This window comes from Sapajus apella, unplaced genomic scaffold (genome assembly GCF_009761245.1).
Source record: "Sapajus apella isolate SASKATOON/1434 unplaced genomic scaffold, GSC_monkey_1.0 scaffold3, whole genome shotgun sequence".
In the NCBI taxonomy this organism is placed as follows: domain Eukaryota; kingdom Metazoa; phylum Chordata; class Mammalia; order Primates; family Cebidae; genus Sapajus; species Sapajus apella.
Window position 1 is genome coordinate 66,441,305 of NW_022436943.1, and position 14,498 is coordinate 66,455,802.

General features: G+C 67.0%; 1 protein-coding gene across 30 annotated transcripts in view; it reads right to left on the minus strand.

The window, feature by feature from the left end:
• PLEC (plectin) overlaps positions 1-14,498 on the minus strand; it is a 59,796-nt gene that overhangs the window by 12,007 nt on the left and 33,291 nt on the right. For 8 of the 30 annotated variants that reach the window (XM_032255800.1, XM_032255747.1, XM_032255687.1 and 5 more), the window contains 29 exons: positions 10,970-11,031; positions 10,752-10,766; positions 10,498-10,587; positions 10,097-10,132; positions 9,509-9,586; positions 9,324-9,416; positions 8,244-8,410; positions 7,602-7,717; positions 7,419-7,525; positions 7,219-7,338; positions 7,047-7,142; positions 6,763-6,890; positions 6,454-6,547; positions 5,683-5,837; positions 5,291-5,600; positions 5,135-5,212; positions 4,901-5,062; positions 4,485-4,589; positions 4,265-4,360; positions 3,879-4,004; positions 2,977-3,129; positions 2,738-2,892; positions 2,531-2,657; positions 2,260-2,443; positions 2,029-2,186; positions 1,735-1,913; positions 738-876; positions 296-652; positions 132-215 (listed from right to left, as the gene is read on the minus strand). In XM_032255800.1, coding sequence (XP_032111691.1) covers positions 132-215; positions 296-652; positions 738-876; positions 1,735-1,913; positions 2,029-2,186; positions 2,260-2,443; positions 2,531-2,657; positions 2,738-2,892; positions 2,977-3,129; positions 3,879-4,004; positions 4,265-4,360; positions 4,485-4,589; positions 4,901-5,062; positions 5,135-5,212; positions 5,291-5,600; positions 5,683-5,837; positions 6,454-6,547; positions 6,763-6,890; positions 7,047-7,142; positions 7,219-7,338; positions 7,419-7,525; positions 7,602-7,717; positions 8,244-8,410; positions 9,324-9,416; positions 9,509-9,586; positions 10,097-10,132; positions 10,498-10,587; positions 10,752-10,766; positions 10,970-11,031 — 3,770 coding nt within the window. Of the gene's footprint in view, positions 1-131; positions 216-295; positions 653-737; positions 877-1,734; positions 1,914-2,028; positions 2,187-2,259; positions 2,444-2,530; positions 2,658-2,737; positions 2,893-2,976; positions 3,130-3,878; positions 4,005-4,264; positions 4,361-4,484; positions 4,590-4,900; positions 5,063-5,134; positions 5,213-5,290; positions 5,601-5,682; positions 5,838-6,453; positions 6,548-6,762; positions 6,891-7,046; positions 7,143-7,218; positions 7,339-7,418; positions 7,526-7,601; positions 7,718-8,243; positions 8,411-9,323; positions 9,417-9,508; positions 9,587-10,096; positions 10,133-10,497; positions 10,588-10,751; positions 10,767-10,969; positions 11,032-11,702; positions 12,243-14,498 lie in introns of those variants that run through there. The other 22 variants (XM_032255756.1, XM_032255815.1, XM_032255754.1 and 19 more) reach the window with 7 other exon arrangements.

A 14,498-nucleotide genomic window follows, 5' to 3' on the forward strand; every position in this document is an offset into this window, starting at 1 on the left:
CCTCTGGTGGCCCCTGCCCAGCCCACAAACTCTCACACGGGCTTTCTGTGGCATGGCCCAGGCTCAGGGAACACCCGCCACCCAGGCAGTCGTCCTGGACTCAGGGCCTGGCGCACGTGGCCGGGCCTCACCTTGATGGCGTTGATGTACTGTTTCGCAAACTTCTGACACTCCTCGACCTTCTCACCATGGCGCTCGATCTCCTCCAGCAGGGCCTGGGAGACAGTGCGGTCAGCACGGCAGCCACAGGGCACGCCCGGCCACCCCATCCCCGTCCCCACTGACCCAGGCCCACCTTCTCCTGCCGCAGCTGCTCCCGCACAGCCCGACTGTCGGCCAGCGGCACAGCCTGGATCTGCTCCTGCCGCTGCCTGGCGTCCTGCAGCCAGGCGCCCAGCGGGTCTGCGCTTTCGCGGTAGTAACGCAGCTGGCGGCCCAGCTGCTCCAGCTCCCGCTGCCGCACATCGGTCTGGGCCAGCACGGCCTGCCAGCGCTCAAGCAGCTGGGCGACCCGCTCCCGCCAGCGGTCCACCTCCACGTCCCGCTCACCGTGCCGCTGCTGCAGTCGCTCCCCCACCTCCTGCGCCCCCCGCAGCTCATCCCGCAGGGCGTCGAACACAGGCTGCTGCGCCTCGGCCTGGGCCCGCAGCTTCTGTTGGGGACAGGAGGGTCATGTGTGGCTTCAGCTGGACCTGCAGTACCCCCACCCTCCAGAGGCCCAAGCCCCAAAACGATACCTTCAGAGAAGCCTTGGTGGCCTCGAGCTCCGGGAGGGTGGCCGGCACAGCCTGGGCCTCCTTGAGCTGTTCCTCATGGGCCCTGAGCACCTCCTCCGCCCCCTGCGTGCTGCGGATCACCAGGCTGATGGTCTTGAGCCTGGCGGGAAAGCAGGGCTCAGGGCCAGGACACAGGGCTCGACAGACAGCCCAAGGGGATGGAACCTGAGCCACAGCGAGCCAGGGTACTGCCTGCCAAGTCCAGACCCAGCCCCGGGATCGGCTGGCCCTGTGGTCACAGGCTTCAGGGAGAAGTAGGTTGGGAGTCTGTGCGCCACGAGTCCCCTCAGACTTCAAGCCTGAAGAGGGCAGAGGGGGTGTGCCACCCAGAATTGGCAGACCCCAAAGCCCGGAGACAGGCAGAGCCCACTGGCTGGATCACAAGACTGGGTGAAGGGGATCACCCAAGACTGGGTGAAGGGGACACCGGGGTGGAAACAGCACCATGTGGCGGACAGTGACGGCCCCATCACGGCATTGGTGTCTGTGAAGGGTGGACGGGGGTGGACATGTGATTTGCAACACACGAGGAGACTAAGTCTGTGACCTAACACGCTGGAAGTGAATGTAGAGGCCCTTAAGTGCAGGCCAGGACAGGGCGGGCGAGAGGAGGTGCAGGAGTTCCTCCTGTGCCACTGAAAGTGGATCCCCAGCCTTGCCACCGCCACTGAAAGTGGACCCACAGCCTCGCCACCGCACTCAGCAGCCCCCGTGCACCTCCGCTCCTCTCTTCCCCACACCCGAATCTGATCACCAGCAAGTCCCCCGGCCGCCACTGTTGAAGCATGTCCAGACCTGAGCTCTTCTCACCACCTCTGCGGCCGCCACCCTGGCCTGGGCCTGCCACTTCCTGGCCACATCAGCCCCCAACTCACTGCCCTCGTCCCCTCCTGCACCCTCCCTCGAGGTCACAGCCCTCGCGCACCCCAGCCCCTCGCCTGTGGCCAGGTGCACTCACTTCTCCAGGTAGATGGCAGACAGGCTGCGGACCTGCTCCAGCTTGCCCAGCGTCAGCTCCAGCTCCGAGCGCAGCGTGGGGGCCGCAGGCGATGGCTCTGGCAGGGCCAGGACCTTCTCGGCCTCGGCGGAGAGCTGGGCGACCCCCTTGCCCAACCCCTCCACCTCTGCCTGCGCCTTCTGCAGAGACAGGGAGTGGGAACGCACTCACCACTGGGCAGGCAGAGCACACAGCATCCCTTCAGGGCTGAGGGAGGGGAGGTCAGGAGGAGGGGCAGGGTGGGGGGGCGCCTGCCTGCTGCTCTGCAATGCGCTGAGCACACTCGCGGGCTGGCTCTTTGTCCAGCGGCAGCCGCAGGCGGTGCACGGTGCGTGTCTCGCAGGCCTCCAGCTGCAGCCGGATGTCTTTGAGCTCCGAGATGCAGCGCTGGCAGCGAGATTCCTCCTGTGCGCCTGGGGAACATGTCCGGGTCACTCCACTGCCCACCTTGCGCCAGCCCAGCCACCCGGCCCTGCCGCCGCCTACCCTGCTCCAGGCTCTGCAGCAGCTGCTGGTAGTGGTGGCTGCAGGAGCCGTACTCGCGCTCGGCCATCAGCCGGTCCTCAGGCCCGAAGCCGCCCGCGTCCTGGCTGTCCCGCAGGAAGGCCTGGTAATGCAGCTCCAGGCTGTGCAGGGCTTGGCGCTGCTCCTCTGGCTTCAGGGTGCGGAACTGGGGGAAGCAGGTGGGGCTGAGCACCCTGCAGAACACCCCTCCCCTCCTCCCGCCTAGAGAGTCCCCGGCCGGGGGCAGGCGTACCGTGGCCAGGGACCAGGAGCGGATGAGCTGCACGTCACGGCGAAGGCTCTGCCAGGCCAGAAGGCTCTTCATGTCCACATGCAGCTGGTGCCACAGCGAGACCAGGGCCTGGTGCTGGGCCTCCAGCCTGAAGGGTCAGGGCCACAGTCAGCTTCGCCCATGCCCCGCCCACCGCCCACCCGCAGCTGCTGAGCCCCCGCCACCCACCTGGTGACAGCCTCCTGAGCCTCCTGGTTGGGGGGGGGCACCAGGAAGCACACAGAGGGCACGGCGGCCTCGCTGCCGGAGCTGCTGAGCACCTTCCAGTGGGATGGCTGCGCAGGGCCCACCAGTTGGCACTCATCACCCTTGTGCACGGTCACCTGGGATGGGCAGAGTCGGTGAGGACAGGGCCACACCGTGCCCTGCTTGGCACCCCCACCCCGGTGGAGCCTGGTCCCCCTTACCTCCACCTGCTTATAGTCACACACGGCCAGCAGGGGCACGCGGCCCCGCACGGGGTAAGCTGGGTGGCGGGGCTTCAGCTGCACGATGGCCTTGGCCCGCTTGGCCAGGCCTGAGAGGTGCCCCTTGTATTCATTCAGTTGTTCCTTCTCGTCCTGTTGGGGAGGGTAGCATCCAGAGAGGGCCTGCCCCAGGACCCCCAGCCCCCGGGACCAGGTCTGTGGGGCCCTCCTGATGCTCCCAGAGTGGCAGCCCTTGGAGGCAGGAGGTATGGGTGGGACAGGCCTCGGAGCTTGGCCCCAGGCAGACCCACGTGCCCTCCCTCCCCGATGCAGACAGGGTGCCCTTCTCTTACCCCAGATCACCTGCTACGGCCTGCCTGCTACACTCTGACGTCTACAATGTCCTCACCCCTCGTCCCTGCCCTGCAGGCTGCAGAAGGTCACTGCTTCCTCCCATCCCATCCCACGCCTCTGCGGGGGCCAGGCACTCTCCCAGGCCCAGCCCTGCTGACCTCAAAGCCCACTCCAGCTTCCAGTGCCTCTTCCCTGTCACTGCCCACTGTGCGCCCACCCTCCTGGGTGACCCTACCCCTGCTCACAGAGCACAAAGGCCAGCTCCCCTCTGCCCACATCAGGTCTCAGGCCAAACTGCTGGTGCCCCCTTCTACAGCAAACACACTGGTGACAGCGGCTGACTTAAGACTTCTACTCCCTCTGTGGCTGTGAAAGTGGGCGTGGCCCCAGCTCGGACCGGCTGCCTCTCAGCTCCCCACACCCCCCGTGGTGCCTCCCACCCCTGCGGGCCCCTCCAGTTGCCCCCCTCCCCCGGTCTCCAGAGTACCCATGCAGCCCAGACTCCAGGCCAGCCTCTCTGGACAAGCCCCACACACCCCGTCCCTCACCTGGGCGTCCTGCAGCAGGTCCTCCAGCCGAGTGACGGTGACGGAGCGGTCACAGCTGTACTTCCTGCGCAGCGTCTCCTGCAGCTTCTGCAACTGCTCCTCGGCCTCCCGCACGTCTGAGAAGAACTGGGGCAATGGGAAGGGGTCATGCCGGGCTACCAGGGACCAGAGCCCCAGCCCACATATGCCCCAGGGGCAGGCCCAAGAGGGGGGCGCTGAGGAAGGAATGGCGAGGCCCCCAAGAGGCCTGGGAGCACCCTGTCCAAGGCCCCAGCTGGGCTGCAGGCAGCGGCTGGCAATGTCTGCTGACAAAGGGACTCCTGGTCAGAGCTGCCCTTCTAACGAGGGGTCCAGGAGCTCCAAGGCAGGGAAGCTCTGGTTCTCACCTGAAAGTAGGCGGCGTTCTCCTTCAGGTGCGCCTCGATGCAGCAGCACAACTGTAGCATCCAGCTCCACTGCGTCTGCAGGGCCGCCTGGAAAGACTGCAGGACCCCAGGTCCTCGTCAGGCCCCACCACACCCTGTCCCCCGTCCCACCTGGGGGCCCGGCGCGGCCCCCCACAACCCCACCCCTACCCAGGGAGCACTGCGGGCCCCCGTGGCCCACCTCCACCGTGGGCCGGGCCGGGTGGTCCTCCCGCAGCAGCCGGTCCCCGGCACTCTGAAGCTCCTTGATCTTCTTCTCCTTCAGCTCCAGCTCCCGCATCAGGGCCTGGCACCAGGGCAAAGGGTCTCAGGGCCAGCTGGCCACACCTGACTCTGCCAAGCACCCAGCAAACTCAACCCAGGGCTCTGCTGGTCTCTGCCATGGGGGATGGCCAGGACACAGGTGGGGAGGGTCTGCGGGTTCAGGGGCGCCGAGCCGCCCTCACTGGTCTCTGCCATGGGGGATGGCCAGGACACAGGTGGGGAGGGTCTGCGGGTTCAGGGGCGCCGAGCCGCCCTCACTGGTCTCTGCCATGGGGGTGGCCAGGACACAGGTGGGGAGGGTCTGTGGGTTCAGGGGCGCCGATCCGCCCTCACCGAGTAGCCCTCCTTCTTGGCGGTCATGTTGGAGTTGCGGTCACTCCAGTCGAAGCCCACCTCCTCCTCCTCCTTCTCGTTCAGCCACATCAGCTCCTTCGTGGCAGCTGCCACGAAGCTGTGCAGGCTCTCCAGGGACCTGAGGCGGCCCTTGGAGGAGTTCTGTGGGTGGGAGGGTGCGTGTCAGCAGGCCGTGGCCTACCCACCTCCCCCAGCCAGTCCTGCCCCACTCACCAGCAGCTTGGCATACTGCAGGTCCAGCCGACCCAGGCAGTCACGGTAGGCACCCCGCATGGCGGGGGAGAGCTGGCCCTGCACCAGATGAGACAGGTGAGGCCTGCGGTGTCTGCGCCCGGCCCACCCCCACTGTCATCGCACAGTGCCACTGACCTCGTCACTCCGTGCCCGCTCGATCTTGGCCCGGAATTCTTCGATGGACTGGTGCAGGCCTCGGTGGCTGCCCAGCTGCGCCTCCACACTGGGCAGGTCCACGCCCCACTCAGCACCGTCCACACGGTGCTGGTTCTCCTCCACCCAGGCCAGCAGATCCTGTAGGTAGCGCAGGGTGGAATCCTCCGGCTCAGGGCGCCTCTGCAGAGTCACCTGGGTCACCTGGGTTGCAGGGGCCGCCACGCCTGCCTTCAGCCGGAGGTTGTACTCGGTGCGGATGGCCACCAGGCGCTCGTGCAGACGGTACACCCTGGGGCGGCAGAGGACTCAGGTAGGCGTCGGCAGGCCTGGGGCCAGAGGTACTGGGTGTGGGGGCGGGGGGCGGGCCTCACCTGCGGTACATCTGCTCGCCCTGCGGGTGCCGTCCATCCTTGAGGGTCTGCACATCGTTGAACAGCAGCCGGATCATGCCGTCCGCCTTGTCCAGGTCCCGCTCCACCTCCCCCGCCCGCTGTGGCACTTTGCCTGCGGCCAGCAGCCGGACATCCTACAAGGCAGTCGCCTGTGACTTGGAGCCCAGCGGACCCCTCTGACCTCACAGGGGCCCTGGCCAAGGCGGCCACCCTCACTTGCTTCCCCAGACTCTGTGGACCACTGCCCCTTACCCCCTGGCCACCTCACACATCCTCCTGCCGGCCTTCCGCGGGATTGGGACCAACTCCAGAGTATTTCTGCCCAGTCCATGAACTGAGACCCCCGAGACCTGTGTCCTTGGGGTCCCAGGCGTCATCCTTCGTCACCCACCCCAGGTAACTAACTCCTCCTGTAACACTGTTTGGACCCCATTCTCCAGGGCCGGGTCCTCTCCCCACTGCTCCCCAGCAGTAAACCGCTGTGGGGGGGGGGGGGCCTGGCAGGGGGCAAGGCAGCCACTCTGGGTCCTGCCCAGTGGCCAGAAACCAACTCTGCCCAAAGCAGGCAGGGAGAGTTGGCTGCACACCAGGAGGGAGGAGCTCAGGCCTGGATTCCCCACCACAGGCCCCGCCCGGCTCCTGCCCCAGGAGCCCAGGGGACAGCCCTCTCCTGGCTTTCTGGCTGCAGGGTGGGGCAGGCTCCTCTCCTCCGGCCTCCCTCCCTCCCTCGGCCTGCCCCCACCCTCTCACCGACTGCAGCAGGGCGTCGGCCTGGTTGAGCTGCTCCTCACACAGCCCCGCCTCCATCTGCAGCTTGCTCACGATGCGCTGAAGACACTCCAGCCTGCGGGACAAGCAGGGGCCGCGTCAGCTGGGTCTGGCACGGCCCTGGCCACAGGCTCAGCTCGCCTCCTGCTCCGGCCTCCCTGCCTGTGGCCCACTGTCCTGAGGCCAGTGGGAGCTTGGGTTCCCCCACCGGGGGCGGGCGGGGGGGGATTTCCTCCCCAGGCAGTGACTCACCCTCGGGTGGTTCCCCTGCCACCACAGGGCCCCACCCACCTCTCAAACTCGCTGCGGAGCTGCTTCTCCCGCTCCAGGATGGCCACGTGCAGCTTGCCCCACTCCTTCTCCACGTCCAGCGGGTGGTAGCCAGGAGGCACCTTGAGCTGGCCTGCTTGCACCGCTCCCTGTGGACAGGGCCAAGCTCAGTCCCAACGTGCAGGGGACGGGGGGCAGGGCGCTGGGCTCTCAGGCCTCAGCCTACCAGACCTGGGACAGCCCTGGTCCCAAAGGCAGGCCTGGGGTTCCAAGACACCACCCACCCCTCCCGGGGTCCCACTCACCTCCAGGGACTGGTAGATGCCCTTAGACCGGTTCTTATCGGCCTCCTTGGCTGGGAGCTCCATCTCCTTAAACTTCAAGAACTGACACCACAATATCTGCGGGGAACAAGGGTGTCAGCAACCATGCCCGTCCTTAGGGTAGGCCCAGCCCCTCCCCGCACGCTCACCCCACCTCGATCTCCTCGAAGCTGGAGGGGAACCTGCGCTCCTCGAAGGCAGCGGTGTGGTGCCGCATCCACTGCAGCAGCAGCAGCACCAGCTCCCGGTACTCCTGCCAGCGCAGCTGCAGCTCCTGCAGGCAGGTGCGGGCCGCTGTCAGGGGCCGACCGGGCATCCAGGCCCACACCCCCGGCCCTCTGGGACCCCACTCACGTTGGCCCTCACCCCGTCCTGCACGTCCGGCACGCGGGGCATGGCGTCGTACAGGGACGACACATAGGTGATGATGGACTTCTCGTCGGGCTGAGGGACGTCCACATCTGCAGGGAGGGGCAGCTCAGGGGGGGCTCTGGGGCAGGCAGGGGGAGGGGCGGGAGGGGGGCCACGAAGACGTACCCTCAGGGTCCAGGAGTCGCGTCACTCCCAGGTCCCGCTCCGCCACAGAGAAGGCCTGGTCCAGGTTCTCCAGGTTGGTCTGCCGGTACACTTTGTTCATGTCGATCAGCATGGGCCTGGGACAATCAGGTGGCTGGTCAGGTGGGCCGGACAAGGCCAGCCGCGCCACACAGGCGGGCGCACAGGCCAGCTCCCCACACAGCCCAGCAACCATGGACCTCCCACGCTCACCCTCAGAGGTGCACTGCCACATGGGCAGGGCTGAAATCATCCTGCAACCCCCACACCCAGGAGCCCAGGGGCACAGTACAGGACTACGCAGAGCAAAGGGTGCCGGGCAGCTGGGGCTCCCTGTAGCCACCCTGCCCACCAGGCCCCTCCAGAGGCGTCCACAGTGGGCACATACTCCTGGCTGTGAGGACCAGCAGCCCACAGGCCCTCCAGCCTCGAGAAAGCCGTGGTGCTTCTGAAGGGCACCAGGGTGGGGCTGGGCCCTGCTGAACTCCAGCAACCCGAGGCGGCCTGCTGGCACTCACCCTGTTCCTCCTGCCCTGCTCCCTGCCCCAACGTGTCTGAAGTTGCCTGGCGGAGGCACTGTGGGGGTGCTCCCAACCCCCAGCCCCTTCCCCCCGGGCCGTGTACTTGTGCCGGTGGATGATGGCGTTGAAGAGGCGGCCGTCTCTCCAACTGGAAGTGAAGTTGTCACAGCGCAGGCCCTGGTACCCCTCCACCATGCGCTGTGACCACAGCAGCAGCTTCTCCTTAGCCGTCATGTCCTCTGACTGCCCGCTCACCTGGATGTCTGAGATCTACCCCCACAGAGGACAGGAGGCCACAGCTCAGCCACAGCTGCCAGGCCTGCCCTGTGCCCACAACCACGTGCTCGAGGGCAGGGGCAGCTCAGCACCCAGGGTGAGTGTGCAGGGCCGCCAAGCCAGCCAAAGCAGCACGGGGCTCCAGGATCCTTCCCTGTTGGGAAGCTGCTGGGACAGGCCATGCCTCGGGGCCGCACGTCCAACCACTCCGGCCGGGGGCAGCTGCCACCACAGAGCAGGTGCCCGCTTTGCTAGCTGGAGAGGGCTAGACTACACCCTGCACCTCCAGGGCTGGCATGGACCAGAGCGGAAGGACAGCAGGCCCAGGAGGAGCAACCATGCACCCCCAAAGCTGGTCCAGAACCCCCGGGTCTGGAAAAGGCTGGGGGTCAAGCTCCATCACTGGCTGCAGGCTGGCGGGTGGGGCCTCTGGCAGCCTGGCCCTGTACTCAGGGTCTGCCCGCCCACCCCTAGTTGCCTGTTGTCCTGCCAGCCTGTGTGACTCAGCTGCCATGCCAGCACCAGGCTCTGCCTGCCCAGCTCTCAGATTTGCGGTTTCCTGTGAGGCCGGGACAAGCAGCGGGTGAGTCAGCCCGTGCAGCCTGTGCTGCTGCAGAAGCCTCCCCAGGGCAGGCACTGGGCCGCATTCCTCCACAGGGAGGCTCCAGGCCCTGCCCAGCAGGGCCAGAGGGCAAGGATAGGCGGCCCCAGTGAGAGACCTGTTCCCTCAGGCCATAGATCCATCCAGGGCTGCAGGTGGCAGGAAGGCGCCCAGGTGCCACCATACCTACTGTGCCAGCCAGCTCCTGGGCCACACCCCAGCCAGAAAGCGGATCCGCCTGCCACCAAGGAGCCCAGGCTACCCTAGAAACTCCTGCAGGTGGGGGTCTGGGGGCAGCCGTCCTACCTGGAAGTGCAGGATGATTGTCCAGATGAGGCCGAGGGTCAGCTTGGGGTTGCCGTCGGCAATGTCATCATTCCTGATGTTCACCAGCTTCACCTGTGAGCGAGGGGCTCTCGGTCACGGCCCACGGGCAGGGCTGGCGTGGTGAGGGGTCTGGGTGGGGCCCGGCGCCAGGGAGGCAGCCTTACCTGGCGGTGCCGGAGGTAGTCCAGGGCAATCTGGACATTCTGCAGCTTGTGGAAGCGCATCCTCCCCTTCTCCCGGGGCTGTGGGGAAGCACGGTCAGCACCCACAGTGGAGCGGGAGCTCCCAGGCTCTACCCTCAGCACCCCAAAAGCACCACAGCGACTAAGCCAAGGGTCTTCCCCAGGGGGCAATAGCCCCCCTCATCCCAGGTTCACCCTCCTCTGCAGGGAAAGGGAGGCCACGGGCCCAGGGGCCACGCCAGGCCCAGCAGGGGCTCAGGAAGTCCAGCGATCCAGGCTGAGGGAGGGAAGGAAGGAAGGGGTGGGAGGTGACAATAGCCAGGAAGCCTGGTGTGGAGGGCAGTGGCACTACAGGGGGTTCCTCCTGCCCAGCAGCGGCAGCCTCAGCCGCCGCTGGTGGGTCCCAGGCCAGCTCTGGGCAGCACGGTGGGCAGGCGGCTTGACACCCAACCACCTGCCCGCCCAAGAGCCTGGCAGGGGTCAGCCGGTGGGCCTCCAGCCCCCAGAGAGCTGGGCTCCACGGTCTTGGGGAGCTCCCGTGCCGCTGCGGCCGGCGTCACAGCCACTCACCAGGCGTGAGCTCCTGGTTACGTCCCGCTCCCTCGGCTGCCCAGCCAGGGCAGGGCAAAGGGTAAAGGGCAGAGGTCAAGGTTCAGAGTCCAAGCAGCAGAGAAACCAAAGCAGAGCAGAGCATGAGGTTACTGTGTCAGGGACCCAAAGCGGAGGGCAGCAAGGCCCAGAGCAGCTGAGGTACGGGGGTTGCGGCCACTCCTAGGCCAGGCCCTTGGCTGTGCTGCCCGGCAGCCCGGGCCGGAGGCGCTGCCGGGGACAGGCTGCCCCAGGGAGAAGTCAGGAGGGATGACCTGACTCCTGAGTAGGGTGGGCGGCCAGAGAGGCCCCAGGGAGGCAAGGCAGACAGGGGTGTCCACGTGGGGGCAGGCAGGGCCCGGATGGGGCAGAGGCACACGTACCAGGCTGTCCCCAGAGAGGACCTCCAGCAGGGAGATGAGGTTGTGGCCATCGCGGAGGTCTTCATACAGGTCACTGATATGCCTCTGTGCCTGTGGGGACAGCAGCAGCTGGGGTGGCCACAGGTCCCCCAGAGCCACCAATAGGCCCTGGGGGGCCTACATGCAGAGTGGGTGCTGGTCGCAGAGGGAAGGAGGCAGGAGCTGAGTCCCCCAGGAGCCCACAGAGCACGCCCCTGCCCCTCGGAGGCACCTACCTCTGCCCTCCAGTGCTGCAAGGGGAGACCAGAGGAAGAGGAGGGAGAGAGAGACAGGAGCAGGCGTGCGCAGAAAGAAGACAGAAAATAACAGGTTTCAGAGATGAAAGGTGAGTGCGCAGGCAGCGTGAGGACAGCCTTGGGCGGCAGGGGCCACCCTCCCTCAGTGCCACCCGCCGCCTCGGCCCCCGTGACACACATGAGCATGTGCCACCAACCTTGATGAGGTGCTTGTTGACCCACTTGGTGAAGGTTTTCTTCTGCACACGATCCCGCTCATCTGGGGGAGACAAGAGCAGCTGACCTGGGGCCTGGGAGAAGCCCCGGGAACACACAGGTGACCACCGTGCAGACACAGCGGCCTGGCTGGCCAGGTCCCACCTCAGGGGAGCCCCAAAGCGCCCCTCAGATCACACACTGAGCCCCAGGCACCCTCACCACAGCCCAGCCAGGACAGCAGAAACCCAGGTGCCCGGGGCCCGGCAGTCTCAGTCCAGGCAGGGGTCAGGCACAGCCAGGTGCAGCCACCCCACCCCCAACTGTTCCCCAGAGGAGACAGGAGGGTCCTGGGCCACACCCTGAGCCCACAGCACACACAAGTCCCGTCCTGCACTCCCCCCGCCCCCCACAGACTGAGACCCAAGCAGGGGTGTGGCAGTGCCAGGGCCAGGGCCCGCGGGTACTGAAAGGGAAGCTGTGTGTCCTGACGGGCAGCGGGCGCTCCCCAGAGCACAGGGGCCCTCCGCCGCCGACACCTGACGCTCGGAGGCCCCCGCCAGCCTTGCAAAGCTAGTCGGCCTCCTCCTTGTTGGCTGGAGATGGCTCGCCCCTGACCCCCATCTCTAAGACAGCCCTCCACCCGGTGCCAAGGCTTCCTGCTACAGGAAGTGGCCTTCCCCCTACAGGGGCCCGCCCTGCCTGGCGGGGGTGCTGGAGGGGAACCCCCGCTACCTTTCTTGCCCTCAGAGGCCCTGAGCACAGCCAGGTACAGGTTGTCCTCCGAGCTGGTTCTCTTGCGGCCCAGGCCTTCGGGCTCAGGCACACGGAGCTGGTACTGAGACATGGTGCCGTCCCACACCTCACCCAGACCCTCAGCCTCAGCCACAGCGCTCTGGGCAGCCCCGAGTGGCACACGGGCAGCTGAAGGCTATCGGCCCCACGAGACGCTCGCTCGGCACAGGCTCAGCTCAGAGCTGGAGTCCGTGTGGCCACTCCCTGCCTGCTGTACTCCCCGAGAGGCCGGCCCGCCCCGGGGCCCCACCCCACACCGCCAGGGAGGGGAGTGTCCCGGCGGGAAGGAGCAAGGAGCCCCTCCCCCATGGGCACGCCCTCGGCCCACCAGAAACAGGAAACCGGAGTTTCCTCACCCATCCTGCCCACTGCAGCCCCCTAGGGGGACCTAGGGGTACAGGGCACCTGGCCCTTCACTGCACACTGGCTGGTTCCAGGACAGTAAAGGCACAGAGGCCTTTCCCACGGCCACCCAGAAGGACCCCCCAACAGAGGGAGGGGCTCCCCCTGGAAGGGGATCCCCCTGGGAGGGGCTCTGAGGCCACGCCTCTCTTTAGAGCTCCATCGAGGCCCAGCTTCAGCCTCTGCCCACCCACCCCTCTGCTGCGGTGGACTCAGGAAGCCGAGACACCTGGTGAGGGGAGGGGCCTGCTGCCCATCTGCTCTGGCAGCCCCAGCATCGCACCTCCTCACAGACCTGCACGAAGGGAAGCCGGGACCACACCCTACTCCATGTGCCCGCCCTGCCCCAGAGCCCGCCAGGCTCCTGCTCCAGGGCCACTGGGGTCCCACGCCAGGCCCGGCCCCTCCCAAGCTGCCCCCCGCACGTCCTGGAGCACTGCCCGCCTAAGGAGCCCACCCTGGTACAGGCAGACTGGCAGTACACCTCAGGCCGGAGGCGCGTAGCTGAGGGCTGACTCATGGGGGCCGGGCTTTGTCGGGGGATGGAGCAGCGGGAAGCCCCAGGAGGGGCCCGGCCAATGAGTCAGGGATGGGGAGGGGGCCCAGGCCAGTGACTCACAGAAGGGAAGCCACACCTGGGGCAGGACCTGGGCGACCCCAGGGGTGGGGGGTGCTGTTTGCATCTGGGTGGGGCTCGAGGGACCCAGCCTCAGCTGCAAAGGGCAAAGGGCAAAGGGCCTGTGCTGGCTGGGGCCTCTGGCTCCCTGGGGCCCGGGGCGGAGCTGCCTCTGGCCAGCTTCTGGGCCTGCCCAGCCCACCGGACCACCATAGGAAAGAATGTGCCGCCCCAACCACAAGAATGTTCCAGCCCCACATCAGGCTGATTCGGTCCAGCTGGGAGCTGCACTCGGGCCTCGGTTCTGGGAAGAGCTCACCCCACCCCATTCCTACTGACCTTAGGCCGTGAGGGGGCACCAGAACCCCCACAATGGGGGGTGCCCAAGCCCCATAGATGTGGGGAAGCCCCCACCCCAAGCCAAGGGGCACAGCCAGCCCCCAGGACTCTGTCACGTCTTACATCCGTCCCTGGTGAAGATACCCCTTGGTCCCCACGCCTGACTGAGACTGGCATGAGATTCAGGGCAACCCTCTTGCTCTGCCTGTCCAGCCCAGCAGCCTCCAGAACTTAGGAGGCACCAGAAGCTCCCAAATCCAAATCTGATTCCGCACCGGTCACACCTCTGGTCTGTGCCCAAGGGCACACCACACCTGACACATCTGCGGCCCCTCCCCGGCCCCGAGCCACTGGAAGCACTGTCTGCCTCTTCAGAAGCCCGGGCCCAGCAGCTATCCTGAGGCCAAGCACCACACTGAGACCCTGCTGGGTGTGGGCTCTGGGGGCCCAGCAGTGACCGGGTGGCTCCTGCCTGCGGGAACGGGGCTGCCACTCTGCTGAGGAACACGGCGTGTGATCCCGGAACAGCCAAAGAAGGTGGGCACAGGGAGTCCGGGACAGCTGGAAACTACGAGCCGGGGCCAAGGTCCAGGACTCGAGTGGGCTCCACCCCAGCCAGGCCCCTGTTCCAGCCTTCTCCCTGCCACTAACAGCCTCAAAGATGCCACCCTGGGCAGGGTCAGGAATGGGGCAGTGTGGGGACTCCAGACAGAGACAGGGCAGCAGTGAGGCTGGGTGAGGAGAAGGGCTGGGGCAGGGTGGGCTGAGGGCTCCATCAGGGGCCTCCACCCCCCAAGCCTGGCTTGAGCTCCCCTTCCCACTGCCCGCCTCTGGGTGCCTCTGCTCTGAGGTCCTCCCCACCCATCACAACCCCCTCCCTCCCAGCCCTGCCTGCCCTTTGACTGCTCCCATGGATGCCCGTCCCTCCTATTCCGACCCTAAAACCAAGAGACACCCACCTCCCCCGCCCAGCCAGGTACGCCCACCCTCTGCGGCTGCAGCTCAGCTGGGTCTCCCACCGGGGTCGCACACAAAACACCCCCAGCTCGGGTGTGTCTACACGCCTGCCTGACACCTGTGCTGTCCAGGGCCGCCGACCCTCAGCCGCCAGCCACGGCGATACTGCCGTGGCCCTCTGAGCGGTATCGCCCCCCGTTTTACAGGTGTGGACACTAAGGCTGAGGTCCCGCAGCTAGTGGAGACGGGCCTAGGGCGGAAACCCCAATACCGGGAAGGGAATCCCACTGGCCCTGGACTGCTGCAAGTCCACAGAAGGCCTGGAGCCCCGCCTTCGGCACCTCCTCCCTCCTCCCTCCCCCGTGCCCTGGCATCGGGAAACCCGGGCCAAAGCCCAGGCTGGAGACGAGCCAGTCCCGCCC